The 24228-nt window shown below is 36.6% G+C and overlaps 2 protein-coding genes across 6 annotated transcripts in view; one reads left to right on the top strand and one right to left on the bottom strand.

Annotated features, from left to right (window-relative positions):
- LOC127865212 (serine/arginine repetitive matrix protein 2-like) overlaps positions 1-19246 on the bottom strand; it is a 77431-nt gene extending 58185 nt beyond the window's left edge. For 3 of the 4 annotated variants that reach the window (XM_052405208.1, XM_052405211.1, XM_052405210.1), the window contains exons 1-3: positions 19117-19246; positions 15279-15547; positions 1424-1537 (exon numbers count right to left, since the gene is read on the bottom strand). In XM_052405208.1, coding sequence (XP_052261168.1) covers positions 1424-1537; positions 15279-15517 — 353 coding nt within the window. In that variant the 5' untranslated portion in view covers positions 15518-15547; positions 19117-19246. Of the gene's footprint in view, positions 1-1423; positions 1538-15278; positions 15548-19112 lie in introns of all 4 variants that reach the window. The other variant, XM_052405209.1, reaches the window with a different exon arrangement.
- The window catches only part of LOC127865185 (glutathione hydrolase 1 proenzyme-like), a 30186-nt gene continuing 25143 nt past the window's right edge, over positions 19186-24228 (top strand). For both annotated transcript variants that reach the window (XR_008042516.1, XM_052405159.1), the window contains exons 1-2: positions 19186-19442; positions 23183-23321. Coding sequence is in view for 1 of the 2 variants with exons in the window: in XM_052405159.1 (XP_052261119.1) it covers positions 19394-19442; positions 23183-23321 (188 nt within the window). In the remaining variant the exon portion in view is untranslated. The remainder of the gene's footprint in view (positions 19443-23182; positions 23322-24228) is intronic.

Raw genomic sequence — 24228 nt, 5'->3', positions numbered from 1 at the left:
GGCCCATTCTATACTTCCCATGTAACAGAGACAAGGGAGCGAGAGATTGATCGTGTGTGTTGTACCCATACCTCAAATGCACAAACCACAGAGCTGTAGTGGATGCCTTGATCCATGGTGCAAACACCATCAGCAGCAAAGTTGACCAAGACTTCCCAGTATTTTTTTCCTACAGGCACTATGTACTCCCTATTCACTATGAATTGAGTCGTGTTCTGAGAAAACTGGGCATAATGCATGTGCATAAAGTGTCGTCCCAGATTAGCCTGTGCCTTTGTTATGCTTTTAATTTTAAGATGAGAATTTTTGGGGGGAGAATATCAGTAATCAGAAAACCAACATATTTTACATATAAAGAGTATCTGAAACAACCTTTCACAAAACAAAAAACTGCGTAGAATAATATGTAGTCTATTGTTATATTAGTCGATTCATTAAAAAAATTGTGTGTGTCTTATTGTATATATTTTCATGAAATTGAGATACATATTCAAGAAAATGTTACAGAAATGCCTGAATGCAGAAAGCCCTACTGTATGTATAAAACACTATGTTCAACTTGTATACCTCAAAAGTTCAATATACTGTATATGTTCACATAATTTGAGAAATGTGGGCTTCAACAATACAGGTACATATATTCTTGCTTTATCAAGACATTTAATACAAATGAATTTTCAGACCACAAGCAAAGAAACAACATAATCAGTTTATTTTGATTATATTAGGGGGAACAACTGTGTGCAAATGTTATTTCATGTGAGACAATGGTGGTTAATTTTGACAATGATTTATTTTTTCCATTTCAGACTGGTACTTTAAAGGCTCGGCTCATATTTGCTTTCTATATAATCTGCAGTTCATAATATGTAATGTTATGCTTAAAAAATGGCAATAAGTGAAATGAATGTCCTTTAGTGATGTTTATTTAAAGGAAAAATGGTTCTTTTTTGTATCTCTGTGTTGAAAAACACTTGGCACAAACATACTATGTACATGTTGAATACAGTTATAGGGATTAGTTGCTATCACTAACAAATTACTTGACAACAAAAAAAAAACAAATTATTCTACAGACCTTTAAAAGACTGAAAATGATTTCTGCAAACCTGTGAGGATCTATGTTTTTTTTACTCATTTCTGGAATGATTCTTTCAATAATATATACAAGAAAAAAAACGTGTTCAAGTTATATTTGCATTGTAAACACTGGTTATTTCCCTAATCTACATCATATATATCAAACAAATTAAGAAACCCATTGGGGTTATGTATAGTCGTCAAAAATTAAGTGACCCAAAATCCCATATTAATATGCAAATATTCATATTACACAAGTTAAAAGCCATTTTTTGAGAACGTACCCAATCAAGTCATAATTTATCAATAAAATTTTGATTGACATTGATATGCGTGTACTCACATTGGTCGTCCAAACTCGTCTTTCTCCACAGAAGATCCTTCCTGCACACCCTCCTTGTCCATCAACATCTTGCGGAAAAGTGCAACCTTACTGTCTATCTCCTCCTTTGTGTAACTGGAATACATATAGTTCTCATCTTAAAACTTTTATTTAATTTACCACATCACTCACTCAGCACTCAACCTTGATCACATCATCCACTCAGCACTCATTCTTGTTCACATCAATCACTCATCCTTGTTCACAATTACATCTCAGAACTTGATTACATCACCTTCTCTGCAGTCATCTTACATCCCAGGGATCATCCTAGCCCAAAATTTTAGGGAGAAGTGACTTCTTCCAATTTTATTAGGGATAAGTCAGAGCCGACCTTTGATCAAACTTGTAAAGGTACCTTAATATTAATGTTTCACAATTAATACCCATACATATATCTAAAATAACATATGCTGAAACACTAACTAAACATTTTATTTTAAACTGCCATGATGTTATAGAGATATTGCTCTCCTAAGAACTGTAAAACATGTGTTTTATTTGGCAAAAATACACATTTCATTCATATGTAATTACTACTTAAGCCAAGAGCCTGAGGATGTAGGATAAAGGGAAAATAGGGCAGAGCCCTAGCATATTGTTTTTTTAATACTCTTTCTAGGTGCAATTTCTGGTAAGTACATTGCGACATATATTGTCAACCAGACCATCCGTAACACTGCATATTTATTCGTCATTTTATAAAAATGTTATAAAGAACGTCAGAAGTAATTAAAATCGACAAACCATACGCATCCGAAAACGACTGTCCGAAAACATGTCGATATACGTCTTTAGCACGTAAGTATAATATGCATATCGTTTCACTGCAGAAAAGGAAAACCAGTAACCTGTAACCTAGCAAATACGCAATCAATATATAATTTGGTTGACATATTGCTTTAAAAATATAATATTGCAATGCTTTACTTTGCTAATAGATAGTTTAAAATTGGACATTAGCAACATTCATAGATTGCACGGTTGTTGGACAGTAGCGAAGAGGTTTCATCAGTTACTGCTCATGTCAGTGCCAGCCGTTTACCAATCAGAAATCAATAAATAAAAGACCGGGCAATGTCTCATGGCGATATGATATACGCATAACAATAACAACGCAAATACTATAGTTTCTTAATGCTATATTTATCCAATTTGGGCTTAATAAGTCAGTGTAAAGCAGTTGGTTATTTCTCTTCGATTTTTATTGCATATGCACATTTTTAACTGAATTTAAATTGGCAATTTATCCCAATTAATTCCGCATTATGTACCAGTCTCAAATTACAAATTAAACTAACGACAGAGAGTAACGTGTAATCTTAAAAACCTCCCGAACATTGCGTGGGAGATTCTTCAACAATACATGTTTAAGTTCTATGCCGACCATAGCTTAATTATTTCAATATTTGTTGTGTTTTATTCGATTATACATAAATTGATGTAACACACCATAACATTCTGAAATAACTTAAATTGTAATCTTCCCAACTAAGTGTTGCGTGCTGGTAATTCTAATGTTTGAATGACGTCATTGACTTTTAATGGAATGTTCCGTGCTTTTTACTGCGTTTTTGGATTAAACTTTTTATTTGTAAGTCTGTTTCTCTGTTTATGATATTTGTTAAGCTCAGTACTAAAATATATTATGACTGAAATTTAGCAGTGAGATTCGGACTGTTTTAAGTTGTACAAAACGTCAAGCATAACAATAAATGACCAACATGTGAACGATGGCCGCTGTATTGGTTCCCGGCAGCCTTGACAAATAACAAGAGACGATTGAAAAACTGTAAACGACTGGCATTCTAGTATACATAGATAGTTACGTCAATACACTATTGTCGGTAAGACCGGCGTGTACACAATACCTCGACTGGAATAAACCAAGGCGACTTGCATCAGCAGTCAGTGATGCGTAGCAAATCCTGTCGCCACAGAAGATCAGATAACTGATAATTGCACACAGTAAACAATGACAGTATTACATAGTGATGGCATTGCGCACACGCGCGGCAGATTATCAAAGGAGAAAATATTGGAAAATGTCGGCGATTAAAGGTTTCGCTTTGATGTAATCAGAAAGCGATATCAAGCATCCTAGGGCGACCAAGTTGCCTACGTCGCCCTCTAGGATGATCCATGTTACATCCCCCATTCACCACTAACCCTTGATATCAAAACACACTCAGCACTCATCCTTGATTACATCCCCAATTCACCACTAACCCTTGCTAACATGACCTGCTCAGAATCCCCCCTTGATCACATCATGCATTCATCACTAACACTTGATATCAAAACCCACTCAGCACTCATCCTTGATCACATCCCCAATTCACCACTAACCATTGATAACATGACCTCCTCAGCCCTCATTTTTGATCGCATCACCCATTCACCACTTACCCTTGCCAACATAAACCACTTGGCACTCATCCTTGATCACATCCCCAATTCACCACTAACCATTGATAACATGACCTCCTCAGTACTCATCTTTGATCGCATCACCAATTCACCACTAACCCTTGCCAACATAACCCACTCGGCACTCATCCTTGATCACATCCCTCATTCACCACTAACCTTTGATATCAAAACCCACTCGTCACTCATCCTTGATCATATCCCCAATTCACCACTAACCCTTGATAACATGACCTCCTCAGCATTCACCCTTGATCACATCACCCATTCACCACTAACCCTTGATAGCATGACCTCCTCAGCACTCATCCCTGATCACAACATATCCCACTCGGCACTCATCCTTGATCACATCACCCATTCACTACTAACCCTTGATAACATGACCTCCTCAGCACTCATCCTTGATCACATCACCCATTCACTACTAACCCTTGATAACATGACCTCCTCAGCACTCATTCTTAATCAAATCACCCAATCACCACTTACTCTTGATAACCACTTACCCTTGATAACATAAACCACTTGGGCCTTGGCACTCATCCTTGATCACATCACCCATTCACCACTAACCCTTGATAACATGACCTCCTCAGCACTCATCCTTGATCAAATCATCCATTCACCACTAACCCTTGATAACATGACCTCCTCAGCACTCATCCTTGATCACATCACCCAATCACCACTTACCCTTGATAACATAAACCACTTGGGCCTTGCCACTCATCCTTGATCACATCACCCATTTACCGATAACCCTTGATAACATGACCTCCTCAGCACTCATCCTTGATCACATCACATATTCACCACTAACACTTGATAACATGACCTCCTCAGCACTCATCCTTGATCACATCACCCATTCACCACTCACCCTTGTTAGTATCACCCTCTCACATGGGTGAAAGTTGAGAATATCTGAAAACCTGAAAATATTGCTCAGGGGGACCACCAGAGACCCCTGTCGTTCCAGGGCAGCGCCCTGGTCTGGTTGGGGGGGGGGGGGGTGATGCATTGGGGTCAAAAAGCTCCAGAAATTTCGCCAATTAGAAACCATTTTAAGTTAGGTAAAAGTACTTAACATGCTTTTTCAAAAGACCATCTAATGATACAAAAATCACACTCATTTGAATTTAATAAAAAGTTGAAATACATGGGCTTTAACTGCCGTTTTTTCTGGACTATTTATAACATAATCGGTTTCTTAACCCAAAAACACACACCAGGGATGTTTGTTTTGGTTTGTGCTAAATTTAATTTCACGTTAATCTATTTTAGCCAACTACTTCCATCGCCATTTATTCTTTAACTATATTATAACATCATTGAACTTCATTTTTGATTTGTTTCACAAATGTACTTCAAAAAGCAACTTATTTTCATGTTAGCACTTGTTTGATGTAAATAAATCAACAATATCGTAAACAATTATCTCCCTTTATTTTTCTCGCTGATTATAATGTTAAGTATAATTATTATTTCCCTCAACTGGTCATTGTTCATTTATCGAAAATGCCGCTCTTTCAACGAAACACATTTGGCAATATCCATTACAAAGCGCCTATTATATTTGTCCATGTTGTTTTTTTGTTGTTTCATTGAGTTACTTGAACTAGTGCCTTCTATCTACGTGTATAGACTGCTATCTACATGTATAGAGTGCCTACCCCCACCCCCCCTTCCCCGAAAGTTTCTCAACAGATTTACGCGATTTGTAAACATGGCCTCAGCAGCAATCCAAATATTGTTATTCTGCTTTAAACCGGACAACTTTACTTTCACCCATGCACTCAGCACTTGATTTTGATCACATCATTCATTCAGCACTCACTCTTGATCACATCATCAACTCACCCTTGATCACATCATTCATTCACCCTTGATCACATCACCCCTTCAGCACTCACCCTTGTTCACATCACCCACTCAACCTTGATCACATCATCCATTCAGAACTCACCCTTGTTCACAATATCCACTCACCCTTGATCACATCACCCCTTCAGCACTCAACCTTGTTCAAATCACCCACTCACCCTTGATCACATCAACCACTCAGCACTTAAATGTGATCACATCACCCACTCAACACTCACCCTTGATTACAGCACCCCCTCAGCACTCACCCTTGTTCACATCACCCACTCACCCTTGATCACATCAACCACTCAGCACTTAAACGTGATCACATCGCCCACTCAACACTCACCCTTGTTCACATCACCCACTCATCCTTGTTCACATCACCCACTCACCCTTGATCACATCCCCCACTCACCCTTGATCACATCAATCAATCAGCACTTAAACTTGATCACATCACCCACTCAACCAGGGCTTTTTTTCCTTCTTTGAGACTGGCAGTGGATGGACATTTTGACACGAACAATTCACAAATCTAATACGGCCGCGATTTTTTTACAAAAAAACGGACATTTTGTGCTCAAAACTGTCAAAAACGGACATTTCACAATTTAAAATTAAGTTTCCTTTCACCGTTTTTCATGTCGATTTCGCAATTTTTGTTTACTTATGGTTAAAATGACGTCGTTGTTTCAATTGGTTACAAACGTGAATCGATTAAAATTTTGAAACCGGTGCATATTAGTTTACACGCGGCAGATCAACCTCACCATTATCCAAACAAAATAGCGTCGCGCAACTCGCGGTATTATGCAAAAAGGATTAAAATCACACCAAATAATCCAGATTTATTGAAACTCAGGATAAGCATTGGTAACCGAGAGCGAGACTTGTTATTCTATATCTTATCCGTTTGCAATTATGTAAATATTGGTTCAAATGAAGTATAACTGTGATCCATTCACATGAACATGTTTAACAGTTTCAGTATTATAATGTTCTGGGAACGATATATTTTAATTAAGATACCAACTATGTCTGAAATTAAAAGTAGTTCTTTCACTCGTTGTACTATATTTCGGATATGTTAAAATTCAGACATCTAAAGATAGTGATATGTGTGTGTTGATTTGTTGTTGATAGTTTGTAAAAATATGTTTTGTGTTATTTCAGACAACAAGAATTAATGGTTGCAATTATCGTGTGCCTTTCAGTCAAGAAATAGATGTGAAAAATGTTCATTTAATTGAACCTGGAAATCAACCACCACTGATTACAGAAAACCTTTTAACAATATGTGTTGTTTTAGAATTTGTGAAAATTGATCATAAACAGAAGTTGATTGATAACATGTCCAAATGAACAAATGTAACTGTTTAACAATTTGAATTAAGATGCTTTATTTTCTGATTTTTTATTCATATTTCCTTTCAGATGATGTACATTAATGTGATTCTAGGTTTCAATACATAATTCTGATACATTCATGCAGGATACTGTTACATTATTGTTAACATTATTATACATGTGTATTATGTTGGTTATCTGGTTTATCAAGTGAAAAAAGTTATTTATATAAAAATAAAGCTTATTAAGACTTATGAAGATACTTGTTGTTATTTATGTATTAATTAACATACTTCTAAAAGTAATAAAACAAGAGGGCCAAGATGGCCCTGGTTCATACCTGAGAAGAGTGTGTTCATTGAATTTTTACCAAAGGTATTGGGCTGTTTGTAAAACATGCATGCCTGCATATGGGCTGTCAGTTGTAATGACAGCCATTGTGTGAATATGAATATATAAGTCATTGTGACTTTGACTTTTGACCTTGGTTTCTTGAGTTGTCATCTGGACACCATTTTACAGTGTTGAGTCATTGTTATTAAGACGTTTGACCTAGTGACTTGAACATTATGTTGGTCATCTGCCAGTCATGATCAATGTAACTATGAAGTTCATGAATCTAGGCGTAAGCATTGTCAGTAAATATCAAGAAACAAGGGCTGTTTGTAAAACATGCATGCCCCCCATATGGGCTCTCAGTTGTAGTGACAGCCATTGTGTGAATATGTTTTTTGTCACAGTGACCTTGACCTTTGACCTAGTGACCTGAAAATCAATAGGGGTCATCTTCGAGTCATGATCAATGTACCTATGAAGTTTCATGATCCTAGCCATAAGCGTTCTAGAGTTATCATCGGGAAACCATTTTACTATTTTGGGTCACCGTGACCTTGACCTTTGACCTAGTGACCTGAAAATCAATAGGGGTTATCTGCCGGTCATGAGCAATGTACCTATGAAGTTTCATGATCATAGGCATAAGCGTTCTTCAGTTATCATCCGGAAACCATTTTACTATTTCGGGTCACCGTGACCTTGACCTTTGACCTAGTGACCTTAAAATCAATAGGGGTCATCTGCCAGTCATGATCACTGTGCCTATGAAGTTTCATGCTCCTAGCCATAAGCGTTCTTCAGTTATCATCCGGAAACCATTTTACTATTTCGGGTCACCGTGACCTTGACCTTTGACCTAGTGACCTGAAAATCAATAGGGGTCATCTTCGAGTCATGATCACTGTACCTATGAAGTTTCATGATCCTAGGCATAAGCGTTCTTCAGTTATCATCCGGAAACCATTTTACTATTTCGGGTCACCATGACCTTGACCTGAAAATCAATAGGGGTCATCTGCGAGTCATGATCAATCAACCTATCAAGTTTCATGATCCTAGGCATAAGCGTTCTTGAGTTATCATCCGGAAACCATTTTTCTATTTCGGGTCACGGTGACCTTGACCTTTGACCTAGTGACCTGAAAATCAATAGGGGCCATCTGCGAGTCATGATCAATCTACCTATCAAGTTTCATGATCCTAGGCCTAAGCGTTCTTGAGTTATCATCTGGAAACCTTTTTACTATTTCGGGTCACCGTGACCTTGACCTTTGACCTAGTGACCTCATAATCAATAGGGGTCATCTGCGAGTCATAATCAATGTACCTATGAAGTTTCATGATCCAAGGCCCAAGCGTTCTTGAGTTTTCATCCGGAAACCACCTGGTGGACGGACCGACCGACCAACAGACCGACATGTGCAAAGCAATATACCCCCTCTTCTTCAAAGGGGGGCATAAAAAGCAAAATACAAAATAGTTTGGGGCGTGGCCCATGGCGGCAGTGGCGGCTGCGGTGGTGGTGGTCACGCTAACGTAGCATTACAATTACAATACTTAAGAATGATCAAATGGGAAAAGGTAACCTAGCACTGGCAGTAAATATGGGGCTCATTTACAGGTCATATTTGGAATCTCTGCTGTAAAATGAGATTATAAATGAATTTAAGGGAGGCAATGCTGTAACAAAAAGAACATGCATAAACGGTAGTTGTTTCCCTTGTTTGAACCATGCTAAATCCTTAAAATGCCTATTTCCAGTAACTGTGACCTTCACCTGTGACCTTGACCTTTGACCTAGTGACCTCAAAATCAATAGGGGTCATCTGCGAGTCATGATCAATGTACCTATGAAGTTTCATGATCCTAGGCCCAAGCGTTCTTGAGTAATCGTCTGACAACCACCTGGTGGACGGACCGACCGACAGACAGACCGACATGAGCAAAGCAATATACCCCCTCTTCTTCGAAGGGGGGCAACCTAGCACTGGCAGTAAATATGGGGCTAATTTACAGGTCATATTTGGAATCTCTGCTGTAAAATGAGATTTTAAATGAATTTAAGGGAGGCAAATGCTGTAACAAAAAGAACATGCATAAACGGTAGTTGTTTCCCTTGTTTGAACCATGCTAAATCCTTAAAATGCCTATTTCCAGTAACTGTGACCTTCACCTGTGACCTTGACCTTTGACCGAGTGACCTCAAAATCAATAGGGGTCATCTGCGAGTCATGATCAATGTACCTATGAAGTTTCATGATCCTAGGCCCAAGCGTTCTTGAGTTATCGTCTGACAACCACCTGGTGGACGGACCGACCGACAGACAGACAGACAGACCGACATGAGCAAAGCAATATATACCCTCTTCTTCGATGGGGGGCAACCTAGCACTGGCAGTAAATATGGGGCTCATTTACAGGTCATATTTGGAATCTCTGCTGTAAAATGAGATTTTAAATGAATTTAAGGGAGGCAAATGCTGTAACAAAAAGAACATGCATAAACGGTAGTTGTTTCCCTTGTTTGAACCATGCTTAATCCTTAAAATGCCTATTTCCAGTAACTGTGACCTTCACCTGTGACCTTGACCTTTGACCTAGTGACCTCAAAATCAATAGGGGTCATCTGCGAGTCATGATCAATGTACCTATGAAGTTTCATGATCCTAGACCCAAGCGTTCTTGAGTTATCGTCTGACAACCACCTGGTGGACTGACAGACAGACAGACAGACCGACATGAGTGATTTGAAATTCAAAAGAGGAATTTTTATAATCATGATCAATGTACCTATGAAGTCTTTATCCTAGGTGAAAGTGTTTTTGAGTTATCATTTGAAAACCAATTTTTGTATTTTGAATCACTGTGACTGTAACCTTTGACCTAGTGAGGAGAAGATCAATAGGGGTCATTGGTGAGTCATGATCAATGTAGCCAACAGTTAGCAAGTTACATTCCAAACCTAAATTTGGTACATGTAGCTGTATATTTTAGAACCCTTTATCAGCAGTAGCATATATCCATTGTTAATGTCTTCTTTAAACAAAGCCTGTTGACCAGAGCTCACACACCAACAAATTACAGCAAAATGTTATTCCTGATCTCATACATTTACTTCATAAACAATCAATGTGTGTATCCTTCAGCATGACTCATTCCTTCCTCTCTCTCATAATCAATGTTAGGCATCAATGGGTTAATATGGGTTAATATCAAATTGAGTTGTGTGTGTTTGTTCTTGTGTACTTGTAGATTTTAGAGCACATATGAACTGTAGTGTCCTAGTCTGATAACAAAATAATAATTGTATAGTGTTTTCATAGTTGACCCAGTTTCGAACTCGACCGAGATTTTATTGGGGCAAAGCGTCTGACTAAGTTTCATGAAGATGGGACAAGAAATGTGGCCTCTAGAGTGTTTACTAGCAAATGTTAACGGACGGACGGACGACGGACAAAGACCGGTCAGAAAAGCTCACCTGAGCATTCAGGTGAGCAAAAAATACAGTTAATGCCATTATTCATTAATGTAGTAAGGTTCTTTAAATGATTGTTCTTATAAATAAAGTTGGAATAACCGGCGGTTTTCACACCGCGATAAAGTTGCACAACTTTTTTGGGGCCAGTGAAACCCCTGAATATACTATTCATACAAGGAAGATATGATTTTATTACATTATTTAAGGACATTTTCATAATATTTAAGTGTTAAACATGCTTTTACTATACTTATGCATTGATTTCTAAATTTCACAATTTGTACAAGTTCGCGACTCGTTTTTCACAATTTTCAGTAGTGCGCGACTCATTTTTTCACAATTTTGAAAAGTTCGCGACTCATTTTCCACAAAATGAGGGGGCCAGGGCCACTTCACAAAATCAGGAAAAAAAGCCCTTACTCAACACTCACCCTTGTTCACATCAACCACTCACCCTTGATCACATCAACAACTCAGCACTCACCCTTGTTCACATCATCCACTCACCCTTGATCACATCACCCCCTCAGCCAAGGCTGGCACCAATCAACCGCCCCCGGATTTAACCGGCGGTTTTTACCGGTTAAAACCAACCCGGTCAATACATCCCAAAGCGGTCATTACTGGTCGATTGAACTTTACCCCCAATTTTGATTAATATTCCATGCTTAATTAAACAATATTGATAATATAAATTAAACAGACATGTTGCCAATAGTGTTTTAAGCTATTAATACCCACAATTTTATACCTGTTCATGCAATTTGTAGACCAATCTCTCAAAATTTGGATTTCATGTATTTTTGCCAAGAGTTCTTTAAATTCTTTTTAAACAAAATAGTGAAAAAATATTTTATTTTCCATTGATACAAGATAAACAAGAGGGCCAAGATGGCCCTAGTTCGCTCACCAGAGAGGAGTCGGTTCATTCAATCTTTACCAAACGTCAAACTTGACCTAGATATTGTCTAGACAAACATCCTGGTCAAGTTTCATCATTATTGAACCAAAACTCTGGCATATGGAGTGATTTTGTTTTTGTAAGATTTGACCTGGTGACCTATATTTTGAGTTGACCCCCCTTACCAAACATCAAACTTTGTTTACAAAAATAAATATTATGACCAAGATTCATAAAATCTGAAACAAAATTGTGACCTCTAGAGTGTTTACAAGGATTTTGTATAATATAATAAAAATTAGGACAATCTAAGGGCAATAATTATGGCATTAATTATGTGATATGTATAAAACCAATCTTTTCACCAAGTTTCATGAAGATAGGACAAAAAAATGTGACTTCTAGAGTGTTCACAAGCTTTTTTTACTATATTAATATAACAAAACTGCCTCCCCCCCCCCCCGGGCAGCCATGTTATTAAACTGACCGGAAATATTTTAGAACTCGACTCTCCTATCAAGGAAACAAATGTTCTAACAAAATTTCATGAAAATTGGGCCAAAAATGTGACTTCTAGAGTGTTCACATGTTTTCACTATATACATACAGAGAAAAATACCCCGCCCACTGGCAGCCATGTTTTTACACCGATCTGGACCATTTTCGAAATTGTCCAAGATATCAATAAAACAAATGTTTTGACCAACTTTCATGATGATTGGGCAAAAATTGTGACTTCTAGAGTGTTTACAAGGATTCTCTATAGCCAAATAAGGAAAACTGCCCCGCCCACTGGCGGCCATGTTTTTCAACGGACCGGAACCACTTTTGAACTCAACCCACATATCATTAAGACAAACATTTTGACAAAGTTACATGAAGATTGGGCATGAAATCAGACTTCTACAGTTTACAATTTTTTTCTTTTTTTTGACACAGTGACCTAGTTTTTTACCCGTCACGACCCAGTTTCGAACTCGACAGAGATTTCATTGGGACAAAGCTTCTGACCAAGTTTCATGAAGATCGGATAATAAATGTGGCCTCTATAGTGTTCACAAACAAATGTGGACGGACCAACGGACGGACAGACGACGGACAAAGACCGGTCACAAAAGCTCACCTGAGCAATCAGGTGAGCTAAAAACATAATAAGAAACAAGGGCTGTTTGTAAAACATGCATGCCCCCAATATGGGCTGTCAGTTGTAGTGGCAGCCATTGTGTGCATACATTTTTTGTCACTGTGACCTTGACCTTTGACCTAGTGACCTGAAAATCAATAGGGGTCATCTGCCAGTCATGATCAATGTTCCTATGAAGTTTCATGATCCTAGGCATAAGCATTCTTGAGTTATCATCCAGAAACCATTTTACTGTTTCGAGTCACTGTGACCTTGACCTTTGACCTGAAAATCATTAGGGGTTATCTGCCAGTCATGATCAATGTACCTATGAAGTTTCATGATCCTAGGCCTAAGCATTCTTGAGTTATCATCCGGAAACCATTTTACTGTTTATATGTTAAATATGAAATATAACACTTTGAAATAACAAAATACTGACTAGTACCAATAAAATCCTTGAGTAGAACAATTAAGAGTCAACAGTTGACACATTAGCGACAGTACCCATTCACATTTTTTAATGAGCATATGCCAGATAGGTGATGTAGATGATATTTCAATGTCACCTATCTGACTATGCTCATTTGATATATTGAATACATTGAATTAAAACAGTATGACAATAGAAAAAGTATTGAACAAGGAAAAGAAATTCCATCTGCTAATCCTTTGTGTGTATGTGTGAGCATCAAATCACTCGTACATGTATTTACCAAAATAAACATTAAACAACCATCGAAAGATTTTTTAATTCAATGTCGTAAATATTCAACCGATGCCCGCCATTTTTGTCGATTATCTCACTGTGTAACATAGTGGGTGGGGTAAACATGATGAAAAACGCCGGAAGAAGGAGAAGAACATTTAAATATAGGGGTTTCTTGTATGAACCTTCATTTGTAAGGTAAGATAAGATGATTAAACTTTCAAACTCGAAACCATGTTGTTTGTATTCGTCAAATATTCGGTTCGGGAGGTGACGAATAACGAATATGATTCGTCCACAGCCGTATTCGAGTAATTCGAATATTCAAATGTATCGTTACAGCCCTAGAAGTAACTATAAAATTAATAGCAAGTTATCTCCTTTTGTTTGAGTGATATGAAATAGCCTAAGGGCAGATTTGCTTTATTGCTTCATTGTCAATAACAGAGACATAACACTGCATGCATTTTATTACCAATGAACTTATGAAGGGTTAGGGGCCAGATTTATAACACTAGAAAACACAAGAGTTCTGTTTGTCCATTTGCTTTATATCAAATAAATATATCAATAGATCAGTGATATACTATGGTAACTTCAATAGTAATTGACCAGTTGCCAAATACGCGATTGCTCCGCCCACTAAGTTTTGTTTTCATAAAACGCTTTATCCATTACTCCGACAGTCTTTGTTTGTCGGACCATGTGGCCGCAATAAACGAAATCTGATTGATTATTACGTGAGTTTGATTGACAGCTGGCAAGTGGTCAATAATACTTCAGTTACAGATGTGATACACTGAAATAAAGATATTGCCTTAGTCCTTATGTATTTGAGGTTGATTACATGAATAATAAAGAAGAATTTTTCACAGCTTTAAAGAATTTTTTTCACAATAAATAACTCAAAAAAGTTTATAAATTACAGAATAATAATCGATTTAAAATAGAATAGCTTAAAATCTTCCTTTGTGATGTTTAAATGCTAAATCGACCAGTAATGACCAGTCAATATGCCAACCCTCAGCACTCGCCCTTGTTCACATTGCCCACTCACCCTTGATCACATCAACCACTCATCACTTAAACTTGATTACATCACCCACTCAACACTCACCCTTGATCACATCACCCACTCAGCACTCACCCTTGTTCACATCACCCACTCACCCTTGTTCACATCAACCACTCATCACTTAAACATGTTCACATCACCCACTCACCCTTGATCACATCACACCCTCAGCACTCACCCTTGTTCACATTACCCAATCACCCTTGTTCACATCAACCACTCATCACTTTAACGTGTTCACATCACCCACTCGCCTTGATCACATAACTCCCTCAGCACTCACCCTTGTTCACATCACCCACTCCCCTAAACCACATCAACCACTCAGCACTTAAACTTGATCACATCACCCACTCAACACTCACCTTTGAACATATCTCCCAATTAACACTCACCCTGTATCACATAAACCAATCAGCACTCACCCTTGATCACATCACCCACTCAACACTCACCTTTGAAAATATCTCCCAATTAACACTTACCCTGTGTCACATAAACCACTCAGCACTCAACCTTATTCAAATCAACCACTCAGCACTCACCCTTGTTCCTCCATGAGCTCTTCCATTTCCATGCACTTGAGCTCCACCTTCCTCTTGCGCTCATGGTCAAGGATTTCCTTGTTTGGCTGTTTGATCATCTGAGCCTCCAACTTTTTGATTTCCTCCTCAGACTTGTAATCAACCCTGTCCTTGTGGTGGCGCACAAAAGCCTTGTTTGTCTGAACATAGCCATTGGTCCCACTGCCTCTGGCAGTCTGCAGACCTATACCGTTGTACATTTCTGGTCAGCACTTGGTGGTCTCAGAAATCTGTACAAAATAAACAAATATTTAAAATTTTCTTGAATATTTACATGAGTGACAAATATATACCCCAAATAACCAATTGAATCTCATTAAAGATTGTCCCTGATTCATACATCTTTTTCCACTCAACCATGAAAACTAGATGCAGTGTTTCTTTTCACCATTTCGGGAATGGGGGCCAGGTCACTTTGGGTTGGGAAAATTTGCGGCATTTTGACTAAAATTGGGAAATAAGTGTTGTTGTTGTTTTGCTAAAGAATGCTTCACAATTTAGAATACAAGAGTTTGCAGTATTATATTTACTTACATTGAACTTATATGGATGGGTGATTAACAAAATATTCAGATTAAAAAAAAAAATCAAAAAAATAAACCTTCTATTGGGATTTTTAGCTTCCATTTGGGAAAAATATAAAATTATACTTTTTTCCATTGGGAATGGGCCCGATTTCCGGACCCAATTTTGGATAAAAAAAACCACTGAGATGGCTCCCCTGGTAATTACATACTGTATTTTACCACTTAGTCTTATAGCCCGCAGTTGTTTACATCCAAATTTTGAATAAAAAATTTGGTGCACATTATACATGCATACAACGCTTTCCTGGTAACCCTAGCGGGTAAGGGTAGGTATGAACGGGGTCGTTACAGTTTGGACAAAAATTAAATATGAACAAGCGATGTGTTTGTGAAACACTATGTCCCCATTTATATGACCTTTGACCTTGAAGGATGACCCTGACCTTTACCTTTCGCCACTCAAAATGTGCAGCTTCATGAGATACACATGCATGCCAAATATCAAGTTGCTAGCTTCAATATTGCAAAAGTGTACATTAAATGAGCGATTTTGACCCATATATTTGACCTTTGACCTTGAAGGATGACCTTGACCTTTCACCATTCAAAATGTATAGCTCGATGAGATACACATGCATGCCAAATATCAAGTTGCTATCTTGAATATTGCAAAAGTTATTGCAAATGTAAAAGTTGGGGCAAACAAACAAATCAACAAACAAACCAACACACAGGGCAAAAACAACATGTCCTTCACCACTATAGTTGTTTGTGTTGGTGTTTTCACACTTCTTCATTGACGGTTGTACATATCTTTATGGTGAATACGTCATTACTCAAATTGAAATATCAAATTCTATTGACTTTTTTCAAAGAATTCATTTTAGGTGTATGGCTTTTGATTGATAAAACATATCGAATGTATCATTTATTAACAAAAAATCTTATACAATTATTAAAAATAATATACTTAAAACTTTGTAATTGAACAAGATATATGGTCATATCAACGTTTAGTGTGTTTGCCTAGTTTCTGTACTATTGTTTTATTAATATAATGCCATGTGTTTGCACAAAAGATAATTGATATACTGTGTGAAGATGAGCATTATCAAAATTCCAAAGTCACAATTCATGGGGTCTTATCATCATGCACTTAAAACAATACTACTAATCTGACTGCAAAATTAACTTCTTTGTCTTCATAGCCAAGTAGGCTATGAAACCTTCAAAAGCTTCTAAAAACTGGTCTAAACTGACAAAGATGAGAGTGTAGTGTGTCGGAGTAAGAAACAGCTGCATGTTTTATAACTACATTAGTAGAGTGAGGTGTAATGTTTAATTGCGGGATCGACCCCTGTCCTGAGCATTTTTTCCCCTTGATTTCTTTTCAATTATAAGTAAAAAGATTTTAGGTGGCACCAAGTTGCAATAATTCTGATCTCAGCTTTATAACTCAAAGGGTTGCCGAGAGTGGCAATGTGCTGTCTTTTGTCATATGGTTCAAAATTTCATTACCATATTAAAGGGCTAAGAAACACTAATACTGCAAAAACTTAACGATGTGGAACAGATGTAGAATATTAACACTTTTTCAAATTTCATTATAAAAATTTCGTCAAGAACAGTGTGTTGAAACATCGTTGTGATTTTTAGGGTGCATGTATGGGAATAACTTCTTAATGTTGCCATTCATGTAAATTGAAAGTGTTTTTGAAGTTTATGCTTTGCTTTCCTCTTTTTGTCACAAAAGACGTCAGTTTAGTGATGGATGATCCGCTGCGGAGAACTGTATTGTTGTATTTATAAAGGGGTGCATATGGAGTCCTAGAGCGGTCATAGTAAAAATTATCAAAAGCTCGGGGAGTCTGTTTAGGGACGATTGAACTTTACAGGTATGCAACACTTAACATCAAACAGCGTACCCTAACCCTAAACACCTAACAACTAACGCAACACCTTATAATCATTTTTATCCAATATATTTCCTTAGTATCGGGGGCTACCGCTCCCAAACCCCCGCTTTGTCGATAGTGGTAAACAACTGCGTACCGGTAAAGTTCAATCTAGCCGTCTGTTTAGATACACTCAGGTAGCACAATTTCAAAGTAATACCACAGGACTATCATAAATATTAGTGCTGCAACAATACGCCAAAAACCGTATTGCAATATATTGTCAGTTCAAAAACCCGTATTGCAATATATCGCAATATATTGCTAACTTGTACCAAAATTATAACTTGCCAATTACCGGATAATCCCATAAATTCCAAGTTTAAAGCAAATTCTGGTAAATATTTACTATAAATGTGCTCAAGAATAATAAGAAACACAAACATTCGCAAATTTTCTTAAGTATCAAATACATTTTTGCAATTGTTACTATTTAAAGATGTGATGAAATAACGTCCAACCGGGGCATTTTCCCCACTGAACACCCGTAATTCAGCTGACGTGATGTTCCCGTTTTTATACAGCACAAAATACACCCATACTTTCCATGCGACGTTCTACATGTCTGTATAATTTTCGCGCGCTTTTTATTGAGACAAAGGATAAAGCACTTTTTATTTAACGCTATAATTTTTTATTGTCGCGTTAGCATTCAAATTTGGAAGCGTGTTTCCGAAATTCGGATTACAAATAATGCTCAAATCAGAATCGAACGAAACATTTACAGCTGTGCGCAATTAACTCAACGATAATCTGTTCAAAAGCATCGAATGAATGCTCCCATGTAACAAAGCTACTCTGTATAATACACTTTTTAGAATGCTATTTTTACGTAAAAAATAATTTACACTGCTTTGTTTTGTTTACCTTTTTATCATTATTTCGGATGGCTTTTCTGGAAGAAATGTGAATGAATTTTTGTAAAATTTTCGTACCGGTATGATGAAAATCATATCGCAATACAATATGCGGATTGCGTATTGCGATATATACCGATATACCGGTATATTGTTGCAGCCCTAATAAATATGTAAGAAATATGGAATTGTTGGCACAATAAATGTTATCTTAAAACATAGAATATTGATATGTGCTTTAAATTACATAAAATATTCAACATGATCATGATGCTCAAAGCTTCATCTGATCATCAAGTTCATGTTTAAAAAGTAAACACTAAACAGTGCTGTTGATTATTTGTTTCGCCATTAGAAAGTATATACTAAGGCGTTTGTGTTTTGATAAGTATAAAAACCATAAAATCTACTTTCGTTGAAATAAACGTTCAATAACAATATGGAAAAAAGAATCACATACAATATTGATTATGTTGTTTTCGATCGTTTTCTCGGTAAAAATATTTTAATGTTGTGAAGTTCACAAGATCAGAGTCATCAGACGCAATACATATACGTGGCAAGCGTCTGACTGAAATGTCAAAATAAATTATAAATGAAAATAGTGTAAAGAAGTTGGACAAAATACACGAAAGCTTCAATGTCCGCTTTGTTCAGTTACTTAATGGCATAAGAAGAGTTAAACCATATCAAGTTACGAGTTAACATTAGTTTTGTTATTTCACGTAGAATTCAACATGGCATCAGAAGGAAAGTATGACGAACTGAGGGAGCCGCAGTATTCAGGTTTGCTAGATTCAGGAAAAAAGTGTTCTTATAAGGACTGACACAAACATATAAAATACATAGTTTAGGCTGCCGTCATATTGGTGAAGGAAGCTACCTTTCCATCGATTTACAGACGTTTCGCGCCCAAGTTGTTTCGCACCCTAGTTATTTCGCCCCCAAGACGTTTCCGCCCTGCTCGTTTCGCCCCCATACTAGCGCAACAATAGTTGTTGAGTAGTTTAATTGGTGACCATTATATAATTTTAATAAGAGGATATTTATCACGTCAATGATTAAACTTATAACAAAAAGTAACAAAAGTAACAAAAAACTAAAAAGAAATAATTTTTCTGACCTATTTATTCATTTGACATACACTTACGTAGAATAACAGTGTAAAACAACGTGATGAACACATACAATAGTTCAGTAGTTTAGTTACATAAAACGACAATGAAAGCATTCTTTATTTATATAGTTTATGAAGTACATAAACATGACAACACGAAGAAATGTCCGTAGAGTCTATTTGAACACATTCGATATTTCAGTAGTTTTCCGCAGGCACGCAGGTAGGTGAGTTCGACAGCGTACATCACTCCATGTCTGGCGGTCCGTATAACTTTCCGCAGGCACGCAGGTAGTGAGTGGTCGTCAGTTCAAGATTGAAGGCAGAGGACCGCTGCATATACGCAGGCTTCAACCCGAGGTCCATCACCTTAGCCCAAACAGCCTTGGTCCAGTGAAACACACAGCCTTTCACTATGGCACCGGGGAAACACTCACGTACAACCAACCAAGCAGCTGAAAGATCAATCATAATCAAATTTTATATATAAACTATATATCTTATTGTCACTGAACATTGCAATAGAATTGTAAGAGTAACTTGCAATAGGCTATTTAATTGTGTAATACCTTGCTCAAAATCCAGCATGAACTCCTCAACTTGGACAGTGCCTAAGACGTCAAGCAACTTCCGGAACACAGCTATATAGTCGTCCCGACGTCGTCTTGACATGAGGGCAAACATGAGTGGCACTTGTTTGCAATTACCATCTTTTTCCATGAAAGAGTGAATGGACATCAGTTGTCCGCCGTTGAAAGGTGCATCAACATTCTGAAAGAAACAATGCCCATACTGAACAATAATTATATATGTATCTACTTGTTCTTCTATAATACAATATATATATACTATATAGTATTCTATAATACAGATAATTAACCTTTCTTATTGGTGAAATTTATAGTTTATGATTATTATATGCAACCACATTGCAATATTGTTTATCGTATTCAATCATTCATTATTTGAACTGTTATTGATTTAATACGGATCTCCAAATGTTTTCACATTTCGTTTTCTACAAATGGTAAGCGCTATAGCTACCATAACTAACACCTGTAAAAGTGTTTTATCACAATTACATAATGAGGAAATGAAATACATTGTTAATTTAAGACTCATGCTATTTAAATTAACGGTCAATTGCCTCATATATATATATCTATATGACCCGCTTATAAAAGATACTCATATCAAATTGATTGGATTGTGATTATCAAGTCAATTAAAAAATATCTTTGATTTTGTATGAGTAACTAACTATTATTCAACTGACTCACCTGTTTTGCACGTTCGATGCTGCCAACCCGAGCATGAATCACATTGGACCGCGTGTTGCCGAGGACGTACTTCAGTCCTGCATCTTATGCATGGAAAATCCATGTTGCACACTACTCCCGTTCACAACTATTAAACTATCACAGTTTCAAACACTATAATGTTACACTTTATACGAAAAAATGTTGAATGTTATAAAAAAAAATCATTATTAAAAAATCCTGTTTTTATAGGTCCGACACTAGATCTATGCACTGGTCTGACTGCATTCATATAACATTAATATGTATACTTATGGTGGCTAATTGCTTTTATCACCTACCCTTTGTCGGATTAATGCGTGATATACTTACATTATTGATTATTATGGTCACCAATTAAACTACTCAACACCTAGTGTTCCACTAATATACTTCATTATTGATGCAGGGTACTTTCTTTGATGATTATATAATGGTCACCAATTAAACTACTCAACACCTAGTCCCTGGTCGTTTCGCACCTAATACGGGGGCGAAATGACCAGGTGCGAAACGACCAGGGCGGAAACGTCTTGGGGGCGAAACATCCGAGGACCTTTTCATCTGCAGAATGACGCCAGTATATCATCTAAAATGAGACCAGATGATGCACTTCATTCGAGTAACATATTGTTAGGGGCAAAAAATAAAAAGTATTTGGGAGCAAAAAATCAAATACACCAATTTCCCAATTTGAGATTTTCACGACTTGATTTTTTCCCAATTTTGAGGTTTTCACGACTCGATTTTTCCCAATTGGACCGGTACGGGTACTTTTCCCAATTGGACAAGGAAAATCGCTGCAAATATATTTTCACAAATCAAAGAGCACAGACTGAATTCCCAAAGTGGATCAAATACAATGCCACTGTCACTGCTAACTGAGTTAATAGTTATTACTCTTAACAGTAGGAATTTAGCCTTAAGAAGAATGGTAGGGGTGGGCTAGGGGTTTTCATTTATAGTTTGTCGCACTCTTCAATTGCTATTCCCCACACGTTTGAAATATGTATGACAATTGTTTCCATTCTTCATGTATCAGTGTGGTCTTAAATACAATTTTTTTTAATGTTGTCGTAAGTACTTTCACACCAATTTTGTTTCTAATGGCTATTGAGTCTTTTATAGGTTAGCATTTACCGGAAGTATTAATTCACATCAACGTCGATTTCAATAAGGAAAATACCTCATGAAATATATGCTAATTGGATGTTTAAATATAAATACTTCAGTGGAAACAGCATATTAAGTTACTTACAATATGATAAAATACATTCTGATGATTTTTTACCCTAGGGTTCCCGGTCCCTTTTCAAGCCCCCCTGCCATTTTTTTCATGGCTAAATCCCTATTACAACATACATCATTTTTTGAAATTTATACAACAGAGTATTGACTATATTGACAAAGTAAAGTGTAATGGTCAATCATTATATTTTTGCTGTATAATAGTTATAGATCAAATTGTGATAAACAACGTAAATCAAATTATTGAAACTAACTTGTATAGATGTTCCATGTGCTCTTTATTTTGCAGTTTAAATTGTTTGCTCCCCATTCTAGATACACCCTTTTTAAGGGACCTTTTCACATTTGGGTAAATTGACAGAATTGCAAATTTTCGCTTTTCGTATGATTATTGATATTTGCAAGGAAACAGTAATACTGAACATTTAACTACAATGCTCGCAAATCCATCATACGCATCTTTTGATGATTAAAAAACCTTAACATCGTAAACCGTTACAAATGGGAAACAATTGTAATTTTGCTATCATTATATTTTGTGAAATTACTAGAATTATTTATTTTATATACAGTATATACATGTAATACCCCACTCTCTGTGTAATGAGCACGGATGGCTAAGTGGTTTAAATGCTGTACTGTTACTCCAAGGACTAGTGGTTCGAGACCAGTTTTTTATTTTTTTTTATTTGTTCTTGTTCTTGTTTGTAACTATAGTTTTTTAGTTGCAATGTTTACATTTATCAATTTAAAGCATTCATTTCATGACAAACTTCAATACATGCCAAATCCTTGAAAGGTCCCATTAATGTTGTTGGTACAAACATTATTCATGAATGTAGTATTTAAAAATATGTTTTAAGGTGACAAGTCTGAATTACTTGATGACAGCACCACTAATAAGTCCAACATTCCACACAGTGAAAGTAACAGTTCAAGTGATCATAGTGCCCACAAACCCCTTACATCACCCAACAAAATACTTGAGGCTGAGAAAGCTGTGTAAGTAGCCCTTCAGTAGTTTATTGCATGTTATCATAGTACCAGATAAAAATCGATAGTATTACAACGATCATGTAAACTTAAGCTCTGTACTATCTGTATGTTTAGATCAGGGTATTTTTTTATTTATAGACGAAACTACTTTTGTTGATCTCATATAAATAATATAGAACTATCATTATTGATCAATTGTTATTGATATAAATAAGTGTTGTCTCGTTTATAACACAATAGCATAAGTGCCCTATGTTACAAATAGTTTTTTGTTCAATAAAAAGTTTGTTTTCTCATGGACTACTTTGTTATAAAGTCTATGTGAAATGACACACTCAGGTTTTTCCAATAATTGGAGAATCTGTTTTTTCAACTTCGGAAGAACAAAATTGTCAAAAAATGGGATATTTGATAAATGGAAAAAGGGAGAAATTGTTAGGATTAAAAATTATTATGTGCGTTTTGGATAATGTCATACCCTGATCTTGGCAAGCCTCGCGCTACCATGGTTCTAAGCCTTGCATGATAAACTTGATCTTTATCCAAAAATAACATAATATTCTCTCTACTAGGTCAAAGGTCAAGGTCACAGTGACTCGAAACAGTAAAATGGTTTCCTGATGATAACTCAAGAATAATTAGGCCTAGTTTTTGTCCTGTCTGTCTGTCCCAAAACTTTAACCTTGGTTAAAGTTTTATAACTTTTTATGTCTGTCGGTCCGTCCACCAGATGGTTTCCGGATGATAACTCAAGAATGCTTACGCCTAGGATCATGAAACTTTATAGGTACATTGATCATGACTGGCAGATGACCCCTATTGATTTTCAGGTCACTAGTTATGAAATTGTACTGAGAAATTCTTAAATAATCTGGCAAACAAAATTGTGCATAATAATTGATGCCATACACTT

Source organism: Dreissena polymorpha, chromosome 1, assembly GCF_020536995.1.
Source record: "Dreissena polymorpha isolate Duluth1 chromosome 1, UMN_Dpol_1.0, whole genome shotgun sequence".
Taxonomy (NCBI): Eukaryota; Metazoa; Mollusca; class Bivalvia; order Myida; family Dreissenidae; genus Dreissena; species Dreissena polymorpha.
This window is presented reverse-complemented; position numbering and strand designations above follow the sequence as displayed.